General features: G+C 42.4%; 1 protein-coding gene across 12 annotated transcripts in view; it reads right to left on the reverse strand.

Annotated features, from left to right (window-relative positions):
• Positions 1–16,318, reverse strand: part of DNAJB13 (DnaJ heat shock protein family (Hsp40) member B13) — an 83,061-nt gene extending 66,743 nt beyond the window's left edge. For all 12 annotated transcript variants that reach the window (XR_010841411.1, XR_010841410.1, XR_010841408.1 and 9 more), the window contains exon 1: positions 16,237–16,318. Coding sequence is in view for 7 of the 12 variants with exons in the window: in XM_067038540.1 (XP_066894641.1) it covers positions 16,237–16,241 (5 nt within the window). In the remaining 5 variants the exon portion in view is untranslated. The remainder of the gene's footprint in view (positions 1–16,236) is intronic.
• Positions 16,319–22,471: the final 6,153 nt, after the last annotated feature.

Below are 22,471 nucleotides of genomic sequence, written 5' to 3' on the forward strand. Positions count from 1 at the left end.
GGCTTTGAGCACCAGCTACACGCTGATGATTCCCAAATATCTATCTCAAACCAGTTCACTCCCTTGGCTCCAGACCTCTGTACCTAGCTGCCTACTCGGTACCTCCTCTCCAGTGTCTCACAGGCCCCACAACCTCAGTGAGCCCAAACGTGCACACATTTTCATTCCCTAAACTTTTCCCCATTTGTCCAGACCCTGAAGCAGAAAAGCTGAGTATCTTCCACTCCAAGTTCTCCTTCGTCCCCTCCACTCCCATCCCATCACCAAGGCACAGCAGCTTTTCCTTCTAAATAATGTTTTCCTGCTGCTTCTTCATCCCTACAACCATTGCAGAACCATGTCTTCCTGTTTCCAGTTTCCCCCTCTCCAGTCTATTCTGTGTGCTGCCACCAGTTTAATCTCTCTCTATCTTTTGTTAATTTGATGTTTTTAAAGTGCTCCCTGACCAAGTCATTCTCCTGCCTGAACCCTTTACTGGTTCCCCCTTTGTCTTCAGCATAAAATTCAAATGTCTCTGAGATTCAACTTCCGCTTCTCTCTCTGCCCTTCTCACAGCTCTCCCTCTCTGCTCCCACAACCTCTCCTGTCCTCCTCTCCAGGCTCCAAACCCCGCACTCTGCACTGCTCATGGCTTTGACATTCTCCTCCCTTTACCTGGAATGCTCACCCCTCTCCAGACCCTTTCATCTCCTCCTGGCAAATATTTATTCATCCTTCTACATTCAACTCAGGGGTCAACTCCTCCAGGATGTCTTCCCTGACTGCAGTTTCCAGTCTAGATTAGATACTCTTTCCCACATCCCCAAGTGCCTTTGATCCTCGTACTTTTAGCACATGGTGCTTCCGTTGTTTGATGGATATGTCTCTCCCACCAGCCTGTGAGTGAGTCCCTCCAGTTGCTGTGTCCAGTTCTCTGTGTCCTCAGTGCCTAGCACCAAGTGTAGTGAGTAAACGTTGTGAAATCACTATCCCGCAAGGCAGCCCATTTCACTATGGGGCCAGTCTGACTTTTAGGCAAAGCTTTCTCTTACTGAGCTGGGTCTGCTGTCCTGCGACTCTGCCTCCATCCACGAGGGTCCTGGTCCTGGCTCTGCCTTGGGGGGCCTTACAGACAGAATCTGCTCTGTCTACCTTGACAGACTTGAAGGCAATTTTCACACCCTCCCTGAGACTTCTAAACCAGCCCTTCTCAATTACAAAGGTTGTATGTAGTCAGGTGTGAGAATTGCAGGAAAACTCTAACAGTGAGTAAAAGTAAGGAGGTTTGAGAAGAGTTCAGTTTTCCATATAAACTTGAGTGGTTTTAAGTTCTGCAGTAACATTACTCTCATTCACTTGCCTTCCTGAGTGGGAGAGAAAGGGGTGAAGTCACAGCCCAGATGTGGCAGCCTAGGATGAACGAGTGAGAAGTTAATAGCGGGGCGACTAAGAATCATCGTGGTGCTTGTCTTCATTATATAAGTTTAGCCTTTTTGGGGGGGAGGGGTCAAAATCTAGGTACTTCCATGGGAGAGTGTGTCAAACATGTGACTCATGCCTTAAGAGTTGTTTCAGGGGGACTTCCCTGGTGGTGCAGTGGTTGGTTAAGAATCCGCCTGCCAACACAGGGGACATGGGTCCAGGAAGATTCCACATGCTGTGGAGCAACTAAACCTGTGCACCACAACTACTGAGCCTGCACTCTAGAGCCTGGGAACCAAACTACTGAGTCTACATGCCACAACTACTGAAGTCCACGTGCCTAGAGCCCGTACTCTGCAACAAGAGAAGCCACCGCAGTGAGAAGCCCGCACACCGCAACGAAGAGTAGCCCCCGCTCGCTGCAACTAGAGAAAACTCGCGTACAGCAATGAAGTCCCAATGCAGCCCTAAATAAATAAATAAATAAATAAATAAATAAATAGGTTTTTTTAAAAGGGTTGTTTTAGGGGAGAAAGGTTAAGGACTGTTGTTTGGAACATATATGGTTCTTTTAATCACTCTTTATAAGACATGGTTTCAGATGCAAATGATTGCTGGGCATTTTCATGCTCATTATCTCATATAATTCTATTTCAATACCACAACAATTCTTATTTTTCATTTTATTTTTTTTAAGAGATGGGAAAACTGAGGCTCAGAAAGGTTAAGCAATTTGCCCAGTTCACACAGCTAGCAGATAGGAGAACCTAGGTTCAGACCTGGCTCTTTCCAGTGCTTAAGTTGGGCTTATCTTTCTGCATTCCAACTGCCCTCCCTCCTTGTGACCTTTCCCTAGACAGGTCTCACTGGCTAATGAAATGCTATGAACAGTGGGTGACATCACACACTGTCCCGAATTGTTCTCTAATTAATTAACGAGCTTGTGTCTTGTTTCGCCAGCCACACTGTAGACTCTCTCTACTTACCCCACTGAGATCCCCTATGGGACATGGCCTGTGGTAGGCAATTAGAGCAGGCAAGGTGTCTGAATACTGGCTCTGCCGGTTACTAGGCACATAGCCTTGGGATAATAATGGTACCTACCTCTCAGGCTGTTGTGAGGATTAAGTGATATAATGATGGAAGGTTCTCAGTACAGCATCTGCACAATTCAGTAAGTATAGCTATTACCATACAACCTTAATTAAATTGTCCTAGATTCCTCCCTTTCTTTACCCTACAATTATCCAATTTATAGCAAAGTCCATTCTCTCTTCTCTCTCCAGCCCACTGCCCTGTTTCAAGCCTCATCTTTTGCCTTGATTATCATGACAGCTTCTGAAGGGGTCTCTCTCCTTCCAAGATAGCTTCCCCATGCCCTGTATGTCCCCTTTTGTAACATTCATCAAGCTTGCTGTGACTTATTCAACATCTGTATCCATCAACAAAGTTAAGCTGCACATCTGTCTGATTCACGATATCTCTAGCTGCTGAGACTGCAACAAACCCATATAAGTAGGCACTCAGTAAATATTCGTCAAAAAATATTTTTTCAGAAAAATGTGCTGATTCTTGTCTTAGACACACCACAAAGTCCCCAAGACTTGATGGAACTATTCAGAGATGTAATTTATTCAATGCCCAAACCCCACGTGGACAGCCAGAATAAAATATGTAATACACCCATCTGGTCAGGTCACTCTCCTGTTCACAATACTTTGGGTCTCCATAATATTAAGCATAAAGTCTCCTTTGTTCCCATTTCATTGCTAGGAAAACCAGGGTACCCAGGAGAGCAGACAGGGCATAGAGAGTAAAGGATGATGGATTGGGAACCCTGATCCAGCCCAAAGCCAGGAAGTAGGTGTGCAAGAAGCAAGAAAAGGAACAAGGTCTACCTTGCCTGCCCTAAGCTGTGCAGGAAAGCTCAGTTTGGAAGAGATGAGGGTGGGCCTGTCCCAGCACAACCCAAAAGCCTCGCTCCTACCCCCACTCACGCATTCTTGATCTGGGCATCTTCTGAATTGCGAGTGATTTGGAGCACAGAGTAATAATCCTGGCCCATGGCTGGCTGGTTGTCAGTCAGTGGATAGTCCTGGCTCCAGCGGATCTGTTAGTCTGCATTCAGTGGTTGCTCCTGACAACCGCACAGGGGCACTCTGGGAGTTGTAATCCTTCCTGCCTAAGCAAACCGCCTTCTCAGCAGTGCCAGTAGAAGAGGGACTGAGAAAACTGGGACTGATTCTGTGAGCCTAAGGATCACTCAACTCAGAAAACAGAGTTTTTTGTATGGACACCAAGGGGGGAAAGTGGCGGGGGGGTGGTGGTGGGATGAATTGGGAAATGGGGATTGACATACACACACTAATATGCATAAAATAGATAACTAATAAGAACCTGCTGTATAAAAAAATAATAAAATTCAGAAAAAATAATAAGTAAATTTAAAAAAAGAAAACAGTTTTAAAAGGAGAGTAGCAGTTGGTTTTAATTAAAAGTTTTCAGACAAATAGATTTGGCTATTTTTAAAAACTAAATCTTTATTTTAGAATGCTTTTAGATTTTCAGAAAAGGTGTGAAGATAGTAGAGCTCTCATATGCCCCACACCAGGTTTCCCCTATCATTAACACGTTACATGAGTATGGTATGTTTATCACAAATAATAACCAATATCGGTACATCATTTATAACATAACTCCATGCTTTATTCAGATTTCCTAGTTTTTACCCTAATGCCTTTTGTTTGTTTTGTTTTTTAAAAGAAATTTATTTACTTATTTTTGGCTGTGTTGGGTCTTTGTTGCTGTGTGCGGGCTTTCTCTAGTTGTAGCGAGCAAGGGGGAGCTACCCTTCGCTGCGGTGCGCGGGCTTCTCATTGCGGTGGCTTCTGTTGTTGTGCAGCATGGGCTCTAGGTGTGCGGGCTTCAGTTGTTATGGCACGCAGGCTCAGTAGTAGTGGTGCATGGGCTTAGATGCTCTGTGGCATGTAGGATCTTCCCGGACCAGGGCTCGAACCCGTGTCCCCTGCAAGCCCGTGTCCCCTGCATTGGCAAGTGGATTCTTAACCACCGCACCATCAGGGAAGCCCCTAATGGTGTTTTTTGTTTTGTGTTGTTTTGTTTTTTCCTGTTCCAGGATCTGATCCAGGATATCACATTAAACTTAGTTGTGGGGATTTCCCTGGCGGTCTAGTGGTTAAGACTCCACACTCCCAAAGCAGGGGGTGCGGGTTAGATCCCTGGTCAGGTAACTAAGACCCCACATGCCACATGGCGTGGCCAAAAAAATAAACTTAGTTGTCATGTCTCCTGAGGCTCCTCTTGGCTACAGCTGTTCCTCAAACTTTCCATGTTTTTAATGACTTGGACAGTTTAAGGAGTACTGGTCAGGTATTTTGTAGACTGTCTCTCAATTGGGATTTGTTTGATGTTTTTCTTATGATTTAGATTGGGGTTGGGGTGCTTTGGAAGGAAGACCACAGAGGTAAAGTGTCATCCTCATGCCATCAGGTCAAAGGTACCATCACCATGACTTATCACTGTCAACGTTGACCTTGATCACCTGCTGAGGTAGTGTTTGTCAGATTTCTCCCCTATAAAGTTACTTTAATTTCCCCATTTCTGGATTGTACTCTTTCAAAGGAAGTCATTTCACAGTCCACCCTTAAAGAGTGGGGAGTTCCACTCCACCTCCTTGAGGGCAGCAGTGTGGTTTTCCACTCACATCCTACACCCAGTCACCAAGCTCAGACCATTTTACCTCCTAGACGCCTCTCGAGCTCCTCCTCTGCTCCTCCTCCTCCTAGCCATGGCCTTGCTTTGGCTTTCATCTTTCAGCAAGGTCACCACGACTTCCTCACTGTCCTGCCACCTTGTCTCTACCCTGCCAAGACCTCACTCCACTTGTAATAAGGGCAGGGCAGGCGCGACCAATAGCAGTCCTGCTCAACCATTGGTAGGCATCGCAGTGGGGCCCCACTCTCCCCTTCCTGTGTAAAAGGAGCCCAAATTTGTACTGAGGAAGATGGTTTTCTGAGACACTAGTCTGCCATCTTCTCGGTTTGCTTGCTTTCCAATTAAAGTCGTTATTCCTGCCCCAACAACTGGTCTCCCCATTTATTGGCCTGTCGTGTGGCGAGCCGAGAGAACTTGGGCTCCGTAACACTGCCCAGAGTTAATGCAAGCCGTTTATCCTGGCACACAGGTGCTCAGTGATCTGTTCCCTCCTGTCTGCTCTTACTTCTCACACTTCATCAGCTCGTCAGAATTCACTACAGCACTTGCAAATGCCCAGCTAACCATTCTCTCTCATTCACCTATGCTGCCACCTCTACCCAGACCCTACCCACCAAACCCACCACCAACCCTTGCTTGGCCCAGCTAACTCCTACTCATTCCTTTTTTTCTTATGAAATAGTTTACATGCAAGAAAGAGCAGCATTAGAACATTTGTTATTGAAGGACTGCTGCCCCTGTGTGCCCCTCCCTACCTGTTTATTATTCTCTTGCGTTTCTTTATCATTTTACTACTATGCATGTATCTGATGGTGTACTGCTAAATGTTTAACAGGCTCACCAGAAGGAAAAAAAATAGCTCTGATTTGTAGCATTTGCCAATTTCTCCCAAGTTGGCACAGCCAGCTGCACATACCACTGCATGTATCCCAAACAACCTGTTTACCCTTTCATATTTTTAAACTTTATATAAATGGTATCATTAATGCAAACATGTATGTGTTTGTGCGTGTGTGGGGGGGTGACTTGTCTTCACAGAGGTTGTATCGCATTCTCTGCTGATCCTGAACATTTGGGCATGTGTGTCAACTCTGCAAGGTAATATCAGACAGTTTTCTGATGTAGTGATTCTAATTTACAATGGCAAAATAGCGGTGTGTGAGAGTTCCTTTTTACTCCACATTCTCACCAATTCTTGGTGTCAGATTTTTTAATGGTTGCCAATATAGGTGTGAAATAGCATCTCATTGTGGATTTTAATTTGCATTTCTTGGTGGAGGTCTTTTCATTTTTATTTGCAATTATTTTTCCTCATGAAATGCCTATTTACATCTTTTGTCCATTTTTCTATTGGGCCATTCTTTTTTTACAAATTGATTTGTGACTCTTCATGCTTCTTTGCTGATAATATAAAATACAAACCCCTTCCACCTTGGAGCTTGTCTTTTTACCATTTTTTTAAATGGGGTCAAATTTATCAATCTGTTCCTTTTTGGTTATCATTTTGCATCTAGTTTAAGAAATATTCCCTATACAAGGTCATAAAGATCTTCACCTACATATTCTTCCAAAAGTCCATTTTACTTTAAAATCTTTAATCCACATAGAACTTATTTTCCTGTTTATGGTGCCAGGTAGGTATTGTTTTTTTCTTTTAGACATCCCACTATCCCAGAACCATTTACTCAACAGTCCATTGTTTCCCCACAAATCTGTATGACTTCTGTGTTATATACAAATGTTACATACATGCATGGGTTTGTATCTGGACTATTGTTCCACTGGTCCATCCCTGGGCCAGCGCCACACTACAGCCCTTCCTCTCCTCCTCCTTCTTCCTCAGGAGTATCTCTCTAAGTACTTAGCTTCTTACTCCTCTCAAATGGAAACGTATTCTTAAGAAAGGATCAAATATCAGTCATACAGGGAAAAGAGGGGTGCTACATTTTAAACCTCATCTCTAATTGTGGATGGAAAATCTTGATAGTTCCCTGATGGCACTTCAGATACTAATGACTGAGATATTTAAGAACTTCCCTGGGTCCTCTGAAGCCACACTATTACAGAAAAGGGCCTGCCTTAAAGTAGATCTTTCATATTTTTTGAGGCAAAAGATCGATTTTAGGTATATTTAGGTATATCTGGAAGTGGTAAAACACACTTTTGGAGTTGGGCCAAAGGACAGAGAAATCAATTTAAAAGCTAAGAAGTAAAGTATAGGTTTTGGGTGGGTTGACTGGTCAGAGTGACCCACTTAAAAAAAATTTTTTTTTTATACATCAGGTTATTAGTTATCCATTTTATACACATCGGTGTATACATGTCAATCCTAGTCTCCCAATTCATCACACCACCACCACCACCGCCACCCCTCCACTTTCCCCCCTTGGTGTCCATATGTTTGTTCTCTATATCTGTGTCTCTATTTCTGCCCTGCAAACTGGTTCATCTGTACCATTTTTCTAGATTACATATATATTCGATATTTGTTTTTCTCTTTCTGACTTACTTCACTCTGTATGACAGTCTCTAGATCCATCCACGTCTCTACAAATGACCCAATCCCATTCCTTTTAATGGCTGAGTAATATTCCATTGTATATATGTACCACATCTTCTTTATCCATTCCAGAGTGACCATATCTTGATGTTGCTGTAGTCACATGCCATTTGTGCGAACTGAAGCAAGTTTACTTAATGGCCCCAAGTCTAAGTTTCCTTGAATAAATGGGATTATTAACATGAACTCCACCACAGGGTTGGTGTGAAAATATTAAATAAATAAATATTAAATAAAACTATACAAAAGCACACATCACATAGAAGATGCTCCCTCAACATTGAGGCAGTAGACTCAGAGCCAAATCCTATCTGTTAGCTAGTTTTATGACCTTAAAACAGTTATTTCTTAGCTACAATTGCCTAGTTATAAAATAAAAATATGAATTACTCTTTATATTTTTTTGCATTTCTAAGCTTTCTTATGTATTTAATTTGTATTTTTATTTAATTACTTAAATTGAACTTTTTTTTTCTTGTGTATTGGCCATTTGTTTTACGCTCTCTTTTTTTTTTTTTTAGCCACACAGCTTGCAGGATCTTAGTTCCCCAACCGGGGATCGAACCCGGGCCACCCGTGGTGAAAGTGCCGAATCCTAACCACTGGACTGCCAGGGAATTACCTGTTTTACTCTTATTGCCAGAAAAAGTGTTAAAAATTAAACTCAGAGGGTTGGGGGAAGGCCTTGCTTAGTCTGGGACTGGCTGAGGTGAATGGAGAGGAAGGAGGCGACTCTATCTGAGGGACACCAGGTGTGCAAGGGCCATAGTAAAAGGGGAGGAGATGGCCTGTGTGGCCTGTGTGGCTGGAAGATTGGTTACTCACAGCAGTATTGAGCAAATAAGTGAATATACTAAGAATTATGAGAGTGAAGCTTCTCATTGTTGGAGAAAGGAGGAAATATGTAAAAGGTGGAGCTGGATTGGAATAGGTGACATCAGTGTGAATGCATGATTTTTAATATATACATAGAATGATGGATGCAGAGAGATGTGTATATGTACTATCTACTGATAGGGCCAAGAAGCAGTAATACCCCACTGGTAAAGAGCATATTATTGCCCAGGTTTTGGTTTCTGAATACTATTCTCCACTAAAAGGAACCAGGGCTATTTAGACAAACAACTGATTCCAGGGCTGGGATGGGAAAGTATAAGTTGAGGCTTGAATATCTTGTGGTACCAGAGAATACAGAAGTGATCAAAGAATGATGGAAACATGTCAAAAGGACACAGGATCCAGTTTGAAGGAGCCCCCATTGGCCCAAATGGGATACTCTAAATAGCAAAATAAATAATCATAATAACAGATTATAATCCATAGAATAAAAGATGAATCCATAAGTAATCTATAATAATATATCTGATGAATGAATGAGTGAATGAATATATAAATGAGGGAGAAGGGAAAGTTTTTCCTTACAGTAGAATGCTGATTATAAATGTAAAAAGAATAATGGAATTAGAAAATCACCATTTGGCAATTATCATAGGAATAACTGATTCAGACAGAAATCATTAAAGAATGCTAAAACTTGTTCATACAAGATTGATGAGGAATAGGATATTTATATACTCTCAAAGTAGCTCCACCCAAAATGCTTATTAACTTTGCTGTGGAGAAACCTGGTAGATACCATTTTAACTGAGTTAACATTGCCTGACTAAAATAAAAAGGATGGACAAAAACAAGCACTGGCAAGGACATGGAGAAATCAGAACACTTATACATTGCTGGTGGGAATGTAAAATGGTGCAGCCACTTTGGAAAATAGTTGGCAGTCTCTCAAAACATTAAACATAGAGTTACCATATGACCAAGCAGTTCCACTGTTAAGTATATATCCAATAGAACTAAAAATATATGTTCACAAAAAAACTTGTACATGAATGTTCACAGCAGCATTATCCATAATAGCTAAAAAGTGAAAACAATCCAAATGTCTATCATCTGATGGATTAAAAAACTGTAGTGTATCCATACAATGGTGTATTAGGGTTCTCGAGGGAAAGAGACAATAAGATGTGTGTGTGTGTGTGTGTGTGTGTGTGTGTGTGTGTGTGTGTGTGTGTGTGTAGAGATTTATTTTAAGGAATTGGCTCATGCAGTTATGGAGACTTGAAGAGTCCAAAATCTGCAGGGTAGGCCAGGAGACCCAGGGAACAGTTGCAGTTTGAGTCCAAAGGCAATCCTTTGGTAGAATTCCTTCTTGCTTGGGGGAGGTCAGTCTTTCTCTATTAAGGCCTTCAACTGATTGGATGAGGCCTTACATTATGGAAGGTCTGCTGTACTCAAAGTCCACTGATTTAAATGTCAGTGTCATCCAAGAAACACAGAAACATCCAGAATGTTTGACCAAATATCTGGGCAACATGGCTCAGTCATGTTGACAAATAAAATTAACCGTCACAAGTGGGCTATTACTTGGCAACAAAAAAGAATGACGTACTGATGCATGCTACAACATGAATGAACCTTGAAAACTTTATGCTAAGTGAAAGAAGCCACACACAAAAGGCCACATATAATATGATTCCATTTATATAAAACATTCAGAATAGGCAAATCCACAGAGACAGAGAGTCAGCTGATTAGTGGTTGCCAGGGCTGGGGCATGGGGAGTGACTGTTGAAGTATATGGGGTTTCTTTCTGGGGTGATGAAACGTTCTGGCATTGGTGGCGATGGCTGCACTACCTTGTGAATATACTAAAAACCACCAATTGCACTTTAAAAGGGTGAATTTTATGGTTTGTGAATTATATCTCAAAAACAAAACAAAAGGTTAACATCACCAGTAATGAGACAAATCTACATTGTGTGGCTCCCAATACCATGCTCTTAGGATGGAGAATCACATCAGGAGTATTCTTGCCCAAATACATAAACTAAATCTAATCATGAGGAAACATCAGACAAACCCAAAGTGGCCTACATTTCAAAAATATCAGGGTTATAAAAGGAAATACTGAGGAAGTACTCCAGACAGAAGGCAAATAATATGATCCTGGATTAGACCCTGGACCACAAAGGAAAGAGTGATTATAAAGGACATTGTTGGGTAAACCAGCAAAATTTGAACGGGGCTGGCAAACTGGATGACAGTATAGTATCAGTGCCGGTTTCCTTGTTTTGACAGATGTACTGTGATTATTCAGGAAGTGTCCTTGATTTCAGCAAGTGCATACTGAAGTATTTAAAGGTAAGAGGACATAAAATTTGTGTATTACTCACAAGTGATTCAGAAAAAATATATACAGCATATATAACCTGTGTAAAAAATCTATCTATCTATCTGTCTATCTATCTATCTGTCTATCTATCTATCTATCTATCTATCTATCTATCTATCTATATATATATATATATATATAAAGAGAGAGGGAGAGAGAGGATGATAAAGCAAACACAAGAAGTTAACAACTGGGATATCTGGGTGGGGATATACTGGAATCCTCTGAACTATTCTTACAGCTTTTCTGCAAGTTTGAAATTATTTCAAAATAAAAAGTAAATTAGAAAAAAATATAAAATATATCCACAAAGAGACTTGTTCAAGAAAAATAAACCTTTGCTTTGCAACGCTATTGTGAGGACTGTGCCTGGCACACAGTATATGCTCAATAGCTGCTGCCACTGCCAACTTTTCAGGACTGAGAAATAGAGGCACTTCTCACAAGAAGTCACAAGGGGGCATCTGAAAGCCAAGAAACAAGGTCTAGCACAGAGCTTCCCTGGGCCTGCAGTGCTACAGATGGGGGTTGTAAACACTTCCTTACCCAGAATGCATTCCTCAACCCAAAAGGAAAAAAAACCTTTGTCTGCTGCAAACTGGGGATTATTCCATTCACAGTAGATAAGGCTTTGGGGTACCTGAGAGCTAGCCTCTGCTCCTTCTGCTTGGGTCTGGACTTCAGGACAGCTGTCAAGGGTTACTGCATCTATCACAATCAGGATATCAACTCTGGAGACCTGTGAAAAGGGGCTTGTAGATATGATGGCAATGGAGAAGAATGAGTCCTGTAATGGGAACTCAGAGACACACTTGTGTGAACTCCGCTATATTCTTCCTCATCCATTTTTGTTAGTCGGACTTCTTAGAGGTTCCCCCTGGACCTCCTAGGATGCAATGTTTCTGAGCTCTGGAGTATGTCCTTTTGGGTCTACCTGACCCTATCACAAATCACTCCTTGAATGAAATTGCTCTAGTCCCAGAGGTCTTGTGACCACATGGTATGGGCCTTGGAGACAGACTGAGCAAGGTCCAAATCAAGCCTCTGGTACTTAATTTCTTGAGCCTCAGTTTTTAATTTAATTTTATTTATTTTTGGCTGCGTTGGGTATTCGTTGCTACACGTGGGCTTTCTCCAGTTGTGGCGAGTGGGGGCTACTCTTCATTGCGGCACGCAGGCTTCTCATTGCAGTGGCTTCTCTTGTTGTGGAGCACGGGCTCTAGGCACGCAGGCTTCAGTAGTTGTGGCGCGCGGGCTCAGCAGTGTGGCCCGTGGGCTCTAGAGCAGAGGCTCAGTTGTGGCACACAGGCTTAGTTGCTTCGCAGCATGAGGGATCTTCCCAGACCAGGGCTTGAATACATGTCCCCTGCACTGGCAGGTGGATTCTTAACCACTGCGCCATAAGGGAAGTCCCTCTTTATCCTTTAGACAGGAATAATACCATTTCCTTTTTAAGAGTGTTGTGAGGATTAAATATTTACATACAGTACCTAGAACAGAGCAGATACCCAGTAGATACTCAATGAATTATAGTATTTTATTTTCGATTTGGTTTAGGCAAAAGCAACCAGAAGGAAAATATGGGATTTAAAGTTAAGATGAACTGTGTTCAAGTTCCTACTCTCTGTGACCCTTGGCAAATCACTAGATCTCGATGAGTCTCACCAACAGCCTTTTTTTTTTTTGGCTGTGCTGTATGGCTTAGAGGATCTCAGTTCCCTGACCAGGGACTGAACCTGGGCCACAGCACCAAAGGCCCGGAATTCCAACACTAGGCCACCAGGGAACTCCCTACCACCAGACTTTAAGAACTCTGTAACCCATAATATTACCCCAGCTAGGAATTACCTTCTTCTTTTAAATAAATCCTGATCTTAGCCTACATGGCCCAGCGCAAGGGTTGCTTTTCTCTAATAATGTAATTGATATGGTGTTCAGACTCTGGAAATGAATGACCATGCCGCACAGCATGTGGGATCTTAGTTCCCTGACCAGGGATTGAACCCATGCCCCCTGCAGTGGAAGCGCAGAGTCTTGACCACTGGACCATGAGGGAAGTCCAAACTTTGGAAATCATTAAAAAGAATGAGGGACTGAGCCCTGCCCACCAGAGCAACAACCAGCTCTACCCACCACCAGTACCTCCCACCAGGAAACTTGCACAAGACTCTTAGATAGCCTCATCCACAAGAGGGCAGATAGCAGAAGCAAGAAGAACTACAATCCTGCAGCCTGTGGAACAAAAAACACATTCACAGAAAGATAGACAAGATGTAAAGGCAGAGGGCTATGTACCAGATGAAGGAACAAGATAAAACCCCAGAAAAACAACTAAATGAAGTGGAGATAGGCAACTTTCCAGAAAAAGAATTCAGAATAATTATAGTGAAGATGATCCAGGACCTCGGAAAAAGGATGGAGGCAAAGATCAAGAAGATGTAAGAAATGTTTAACAAAGACCCAGAAAAATTAAAGAACAAACAAACAGAGGTTTGTTTGTTTTTCATTCTTTTTTCTTTATTCTGTTCTGAAGCAGTGAATTCCACCCTTCTGTCTTCCAGGTCACTTATCCGTTCTTCTGCCTCAGTTATTCTGCTATTGATTCCTTCTAGTGTAGTTTTCATTTCAGTTATTATATAACAATATAATAACCTTGGGAAAATTAAAAATCAACCAAACACATGCACCCCAAAGTTGAGGGATGCTGTCTTGACAAGAACCTCGACTCCGGTACATGTTTCACAGCCCAGGCAAGAGAAAATGGACAAAGAAGTGGTGCTACGTAGCTCCAATGGAATATCACTCAGCCATGAAATCCATGTCATGAGGCTGGTAGCAGCATCCTGAGTGGATTTAGGTACGATCATCCTAAGTGAAATAAGTCCCACAGGAAAAGAAACTTAGGATATCACTTATCGAGCGAATGTAAAAATCGCTACCCATGAACTGAATTCCCAAACAGAACAGAGTCACGCTTTTAGAAAATACACTTATGCCTGCTTAAGGGGAAAGCTGAGGTGGGGTGGGGTGATGCATAAAACTCGAGTTTGAAATTAGCACAGAAACCGTTCCAAAAACGGAATCTGTAATGGACACGACCTACTCCTTGCTCAATAAACTGGACTCCAGAGCCACTATTCAACGCAGAAGAATATATCAGACTAGCAAGCATCTTAAAAGCTAAGTATTGATATCTCTCTGTAAGTGAATCAAGTGTGTGTAAAGCGGCATAAAAACAGCAGGGAAAATCAGCTAAACCCCATTATAAGAATACATTTCCAACACAAAGAAGAAACAAGCACGGCAAAACAGAGAGAAATTCTTCCAAAATGCGTTTAGGGACTATGATGCAACAGGGATTGGCCACATCTACAGCCACAGCGGCAGAAGACATAAGGCTGGACACTCTTGGGGCTGAGACGATTGGTGAGGTTTGGAAAGCAAATGCAGACCCTTTAAAGTAATACTGCGTGCTACCCATTCCATGGGTCCCAACTCTCCAGGTTCAACGCAATCTTCCTACAGCGAAACCACTCACTGGAAACCCAGCGGATGGTACACCATGGGATCGGGAAAGCTTTCTGAAACGCACCAAATTTTTCATCTCCTGGTGCTCGTGTTCTCCACTCAGGCCGCTTTCCTAACAATCTCCCCACTTGGAGACTCAGCGCCTTTCCATTCCTCTTTCGTACCGTCTGCAATGTGTCCGCAGGATGAACTGGAAGAGGGGGAACCAATGAGAGACTCGCTGGAGGTGTTTGGACAGGCACATGTCACTCTCACTTCCCACCACGAAGAAGAATTCACCAAAGGCTCAGCCTGCCACCCCAGAACGACAATAGGGCGTGAAGCCATCCTGCGGTTTTGCGTCTAGCTCACAAAAAAGCGATTTGGAAAATGGAGCTCAGGGCCACTGCACTTCCCATACCTGCAGAGTTCTAAACGATAACTATCGCCCCAAAATATATTGAGGTCAGGCTACGAAGAGGCTTTGAACGCAAGGCAGAATTGCAGGAAATGGATTTCAACAGGTAGATCGGAATGATCCTGATAGCACATGAAAAGCGCCAGAACGTGGACAATGATGCGGTTGGCCAAAAAGGGCGTAGGCGTTTTTTCCTGAGGAAAAAACGCCTACGCCCTTTTTGGCCAACCAAGCAAGCTGGGAGAGCAAATCAGCACTACAAAGAAATCTCTCTTCCCCGGGTCAAAATATCCATCCGAAAAAAGTCTAAAAACCAGAAAGGCAGGACAGGGCACGGAGACAAAGGAGCCTTGTTAAGCTGATGGGCAGGATGTCAATGGCCAACAGCCAATCTTCACAAGTGTATCCTGTTTCCCAAAACATGTAAAACACAGAACCCCAGAGTGTAGGGCAATTCCACACATGGGCGTTTATCTTGGGAAAATTAAAAATCAACCAGACCCAGGCACCCCAAATTTGAGGGCTGCTGTCTTGACAAGAACCTCGACTCCGGTACACGTTTCATATCCCAGGGAAGAGAAAAATGGACAAAGAAATGGTGTTATGTAGGTGCAATGGAATATCACTCAGCCATGAGGCTAGTAGCAGCATGATGAGTGGATTTAGGTACGATCATCCTAAGTGAAATAAGTCCCACAAAAAAAGAAACTTATGATATCACTTATCAAGGGAATGTAAAAATAGCTACCCATGAACTGAATTCCCAAACAGAACAGAGTCACGCTTTTAGAAAACACACTTAAGCCTGCTTAAGGGGAAAGGTGAGGTGGGATGTTGCATAAAACACGAGTTTGAAATAAGCACAGATAACGTTCCAAAAACCGAATATGTAGTGGACACGACCTACTCCTTCATCAATAAACTGGACTCAACAGCCCCTTTCAGTGCAGAAGAATATATTAGACTAGTAAGCATCTTAGAACCTCAGTATTGATATCTCTCTGTAAGTGAATGAAGTGTGTGTAAAGTGCCATAAAAACAGCAGTGAAAATCAGCTAAACCCCATTATAAAAATACATTTCCAACACAAAGAAGAAACAAGCATGGCGAAAGAGAGAGAAATTCCTCCAAAATGCGTTCAGGGACTGGGATGCAAGCAGGATTGACCACAGCTGCAGAAGACATAAGGCTGGATACTCTTGGGGCTGAGAGGATTGGTGAGGTTGGGGAAGCAAATGCAGACCCTTTAAAGTAATACTGCGTGCTACCCATTCCATGGGTCCCAACCCTCCGCGTTCAACGCAATCTTCCTACATCGAAACCGCTCATTGGAAACCCAGCGGAAGGTACACCGTGGGATCGGGAAAGCTTTCTGAAACGCACCTCATTTTTCATCTCCTGGTGCTCGTGTTCTCCATTCAGGCCGCTTTACTAACAATCTCCCCACTTGGACAATCAGCGCCTTTCGATTCCTCTTTCGTACGGTCTGCAAATTGTCGGCAGTCTGAACTGGAAGAGGGGGAACCAATGAGAAACTAGATGGAGGTGTTTGGACAGGCACATGTCACTGTAATTTCCCATCACGAAGAAGAATCCACCAAGGGTCAGCCTGCTTCCCCGGAACCTCAAAAGGGCCTGAAGCAATCCTGAGGGTTTGCGGCCAGCTCACAAAAAAAGCGAGTTGGATAATGCATCTCAGGGACACTGCACTTCACACACATGCAGAGTTCTAAATGATAACTTGGTCCAAAAATATATTGATGTCAGACTACGAAGACGATTTGAACTCAAGGCAGAATTGCTGGAAACATCGCTTTAAAATCGCTACAGATCAACTGAATTACAATACAGAAGAGAGTCAAATATTTAGAAAACACACTGATGCCTGCTTAAGCACATGGGTGAGGTGGGGTGATGCATAAAATAAGAGTTTGAAATTAGCACAGATACCGTTCCATAAACCAAATATGTAATCCTCAAGACCTACTCATTGCTCAATGATCTGGACTCAACCCACCCTATTCACCGCAGAAGAATATATCTGAGTAGTACAAATATTAAAATGTATTTATTGATATCCCTGTGTAAGTGAATCACGTGAGTGTAAAGCGACATAACCACAGCAGTGAAAATCAGCTAAACCCCATTATAAAAATAAACATATTCAGGAAAAACCCATACGTCCTTTTTGGCGAACCAAACAACCACAAAATGCAAATCAGCACTACAAAGTATTCTGACTTCGCATTAGTCAAAAGTGCCATCTTGGAAAAGTGTAAACCAGAAATGCAGCTCAGGCCATGGAGCAAAGGAAGCCTCTTTACCCTGATTGGGGGGATGTAAATAGTCAACGGCCACTCTGGAAAAGTGCATGCTGTTTCCTTAAACTTCTAAAAAATAGAGCTACAGACCATACGGCACTTCCAATCTTGGGCGTATATCGTGGTAAAACCAAAAGTCGACAGGACACAGGCATCCCTACGTTTAATGCTGCTCTGCTTAAAATGCCTCGACTTGGGTACAACATACATGTCCTTGAAGGAAGAAATGGATACAGAATTTGTGCTACTTATGTACAATGTAATATTCCTGAGCAATTAAATCAATGAAATAAGGCCAGTTGCAGCAACTCGTGGAGACTCACGTACGATCATTCTAAGTGACATAAGTCAGACATTACTAGAGACGTATCATAAGGTATCAATTATAGGTGGTATCTAAAAATAGTTACACATGAACTCATTTACAAAACAGAAACCAAGTCACACATATAGAAAACACATTTATGACTTCTAAAAGAGAAAGGTGCAGTGGGGTGATGCATAAACCAGGAGGTTGGAATTAGCATAGATACGGTTCCATAAACAAAATACTTAATCAACAGGACCTGCTGAATAGCTCAAGTAGCTGGACTCAGCACACTGCTGCCACCGGAAAAGCGTATATAAGACTGTAAGAATCTGTAAAAGAATTTATTGGTGTCTCTCTTTAAGTGAATCAAGTGGATAGATGTAGTGCAGGAAGAATCATAGTATTGAAAATCAGCTCTACCCCATTATAAAATTAAATAAAAAGAACAAAAAAAGACAGTGAGAGAGAGAGAAAATCTTACAAAATGTGTTCAAGGGCTGTGATGCAACCTGGACTGACCATATCTAGACACACAGCTGGATGGGACCTAAGGCTCTGCACTCGTGGGTCTGAGAGGCTTGCTGAGGATGGGACAGCAAATGCAGCACTTTTACAGTAACACTGCCTGGCCCCCATTCCATGGGTCCCATATCTCCAGGTGCAGAGGACCCTTCCTACAGGTAAAACATGAATGGGACATCCAGAGGATGGTACACCGTCTGTTCGGGAAGAGTTAGGAAGAGGTATCACTTCGCGCCAGTCAGAATGGCCAACCTCACAAAGTGTAAAACCTGAAATGCAGGACAGGGCGTGGATAAAAGGGAACCCTGACAAGCTGATGGTGGGAATGTAAATTGCTAACAGCCACTCTGGAGAAGTGGGTGGTGATTCCTTAAAAATCTAAAAAGCAGAACTTCAGAGCATATGGCCCTTCCACTCCTGGGCCTGTATCTTGGAAAAAACGTAAATTGACAGTACCCAGGCACTCCAAAATTTATGCAGCCCTGTTTACAAGAGCCCCTATTTGGAAGCTACGTAAACGTCCTTGGAAGGAAGACTGGATAAAGAAATTATGGTAGATATGTACAATGGAATATTACTCAGCCATGAAATGAATGAAATAAGGCCATTTGCAGCCACTCGGAAGGACCTAGATGCATTCATACTAAGTGGCATAAATCAGACAATGATAAATATCATATGATATTACTTATCTGTGGAATCTAAATATTGATACAAAGGTACTATCTTATAACACAGAAACAGAGTCCCAGGCTTAGAACACAAACTTTTGGTTACCAAACTGGAAAGGTGTGTTGGAGGCATAAATCATGAGGTTGGAGTTAGTATATACATATTTACAGAGAGAAAACTTGTAATCAAACTGGATCTGCTGTAGAGCACTTGGAACTCTTCTCAACACCCTTTAGTAACCTCAATGGGAAAATAATTCCAAAGAGAATATATAGTCATCTCTGTATAAATGAATCATGTTGGTGTATATCAAAAATGAACACAACATGGTAAATCAACTATAACCCATTATAAATTTAAAATTAAATTATAGAAAAGAAAAATGATCACTAAATTCATTTAGTCACGGTGGACATGCTAGTGTCACATCCTTGGACACAGACCCAATTTGATCCCAAGGCTGGACTGTTGTGGGCCTGAAGACCTCGGGAGGATATGCCAGCTAATTCACCCCCCTTGAACATGTAGTACTTGGTCCCCTCTGCATGGGATCACAATCTCCAGATATAAGTGTGCCCTCATACTACTAAACCAACCTTCTGACACCCAAAGGATGGTGGGCTCTCTGGGCTGCATGACATTTGGAAAATCACCTGGTCTCAACATACCCTGGTGTTTGGGTTCCGACCTTCTGACTCCTTCGTTAGGGTCATCGCACTCTACACGACAGCCCCCTCAACAGGTGACTCTGCAGGGGTTTATGCTTGTTCGGGGGCTGAAGGGGAAGGCGGAAGGAGGAATGGGACGGAAGCCCTTACATGTTTGGTCAGGCACATCTTGCTCTAAGTTAAAACCCAGGAACAGGACTTTCCCTACAGCTAAGGTTGTGTCAGTAACCAGAGAGGGACAAGAGAAATCCTGCCGCCTTCTCTTTCCCATAACAACAATTCTAAAACTGGACCTTATAGGCACTTCATATTCACAATGCCTGGGAAGCTGTAAATGACAACAGCCCTCAAAAAATATCTTGGTGGGCTTCCCTGGTGGGACAGTGGTTGAGAGTCCTCCTACCGATGCAGGGGACATGGGTTCGTGCCCTGTTCAGGAGGATCCCCCACGCCATGGACCAGCTGGGCCCGTGAGCCATGGCCGCTGAATCTGCGCATCCGGAGCCTGTGCTCTGCAGTAGCAGAGGCCACGGCAGTGAGAGGCCCGTGTACCACACACAAAAAAAATATCTTGGGGTAGGTAATCGAAACAGACTTCAAAACAAGGCAACCTTTCAATAACCCTTTTTCAAGGGGTAAATTTTACTCACACTGTTCAAAAAAAAAGCACACATGAAGATGCTCACCATTGCTTTATGTTAGACAAATGCAAATCAGATGTACAAAGAAGTATCACCTAGAACCACTCAGAATAGCCATCCTCACAATGTCTAGAAACAAGAAATGCTTCAGAAGGTGTGGAAAAAAGAGAAACCTACTACATATTATTAGTATATTTTAATCTGCTTTGGGTCCCTGTTGCTGCATGCCACTTTTCTATAGTTGCAGCAAGCGGGGGCTACTCATCGTTGTGGTACACAGCCTTCTCTTTGCGGTGGCTTCTCTTGTTGTGGAGCACAGGCTCTAGGCACACAGGCTTCAGTAGTTGTGGCACGTGAGCTCAGTAGTTGTGGCTCATGGGCTCTAGAGCGCAGACTCAGTAGTTGTGGCACACAGGCTTAGTTGCTCTGCAGCGTGTGGGATCTTCCTGGGTCAGGGCTCAAACCTGTGTCCCCTGCACTGGTAGGCAGATTCTTAACCATTGTGCCACAAATACTTCACTATTGGTGGCAATGCCAATTGGCAACAGCCACTATGGAGCACAGAACGGAGGTTACCAGAGTAAGGGGAGGCGGGAGGGATAAATTGGGATTGACATATACACACCACTATATATAAAAAAGATAACAAATACGGGCCTACTGTATAGCACTTGAGGAACTCTACACAATACTCTGTAATGACCTGTGTGGGAAAGGAATCCAAAAAGGATTGGATATATGTATAACCGCTTCACTCTGCTGTGTAGCAGAAAGTAACACAACATTGTAAATCAACTATACTCCAAAGAAATTGAAATTGAAATGAAATGAAATAAAATAAAATAAAATAGAGCTACCAGATGATCCAGCAAGTTTACTCCTGTGCGCATATCTGGAGGAAAGCATAAATCGAAAAGACACATCTTCCCCAATGTTCACTGCAACACTCTTTACAATAGTGAAGACATGGAAGCAACCAAAATGTCCATCAACATACGAATATAGGTAAAGAATATGTGATACATATATATAATGGAATATGACTCAGCCATAAAATAGAAGAAAATAGGGGCTTCCCTGGTGGCGCAGTGGTTGAGAGTCTGCCTGCTGATGCAGGGGACACAGGGTTCCTGCCCCGGTCTGGGAAGATCCCACATGCCATGGGGCGACTAGGCCCGTGAGCCATGGCCGCTGAAATCTGCGCGTCCGGAGCCTGTGCATCCTGAGCCTGTGCTCCGCAATGGGAGAGGCCACAACAGTGAGAGGCCTGCGTACCGCAAAAGAAAAAAAATAGAAGAAAATAATGCCAATTGCAGTAACATGGATGGACCTAGAGATGATTGTAGTAAGTCAGACAGAGTAAGACAAATATTGTATGATATCACTTCTAGGTGGAAACTAAAAATTGATACAAATGAACTAACTTACAAAACAGAGGCAGACTCACAGACTTGGAAAACAAACTTATGGTTACCAAAGGGGAAAGGTGGGGGGAGGGGTAAATCAGGAACTTGGGGTAAACATACGAATACTACTATATACAATATAGGTAAGCAACAAGGACCTACTGTATAGCAGAGGGAACTCTACTCAATATTCTGGGAATATCTTTATCAGAAAAGACTCTGAAAAAGAATGAATATATGCATATGTGTAACTGAATCACTTTCTGTGCAGCTGAAATGAACACAACGTTGTAAATCAACTATACTCCAATAAAATTTAAATTACAAAATAAAGAAAATCACCTCTATTTCAAAAGAAAAAAAGAATTCCCATAGATTTTTATGGCTTGATAGCTTACTTTCTTAGTGCTCAATATTATCCCACTCCCAGCATATATTAATACTATATCATTTCATTCACCTATTGGAGGACACCTTAGTTTCATTCACATTTTGGCAATATTGAATTAGGTGCTATAAATATCCATATGCAGGTTTTCATCTGGAAGTATGTTTTAAACTACTTTCAGTTAATATTTATGAGAACACTTGCTGGATTGTACAGTAATGGAATGTTCAATATTATAGCAAGTGTCAATCAGACTACCAAAGTAGCTGCATTATTTTTCATTTCCACCAATAACAAATGTCATTTCCTAATGTTCCGCATCCGCTACAGAATTTGTCCTTGTCATTGTACACATTTTAGCTATTCTAAGTGTTACATAGTGGTATGTAATTGTATTTTTAATTTGCTTTTTTATGGCAGCATGTAATCTGGATTATTCTTCTGTATACTTATATGCATGGTGTCTATTTTCTTTGGTGAGGTGCCCATAAAGTATATTGGTCCACATTTTATTTAGGCTGCTTTCATTTTTTTCTAACCAATCTGTATTGTTTTATTTCTTTTCATGCCTTATTGCATTAGTGAGGACTTGGGGTAAAATATGGAAAAGGAGTCATGAAAGGGGACATCCTTGTTTTTACCTGAACTTAGTGAAAAAGCTTCATGTTTTTAACCATTAATCATGATGTA

The sequence above is a fragment of the Kogia breviceps genome, chromosome 7, assembly GCF_026419965.1.
Source record: "Kogia breviceps isolate mKogBre1 chromosome 7, mKogBre1 haplotype 1, whole genome shotgun sequence".
Classification (NCBI taxonomy): domain Eukaryota; kingdom Metazoa; phylum Chordata; class Mammalia; order Artiodactyla; family Physeteridae; genus Kogia; species Kogia breviceps.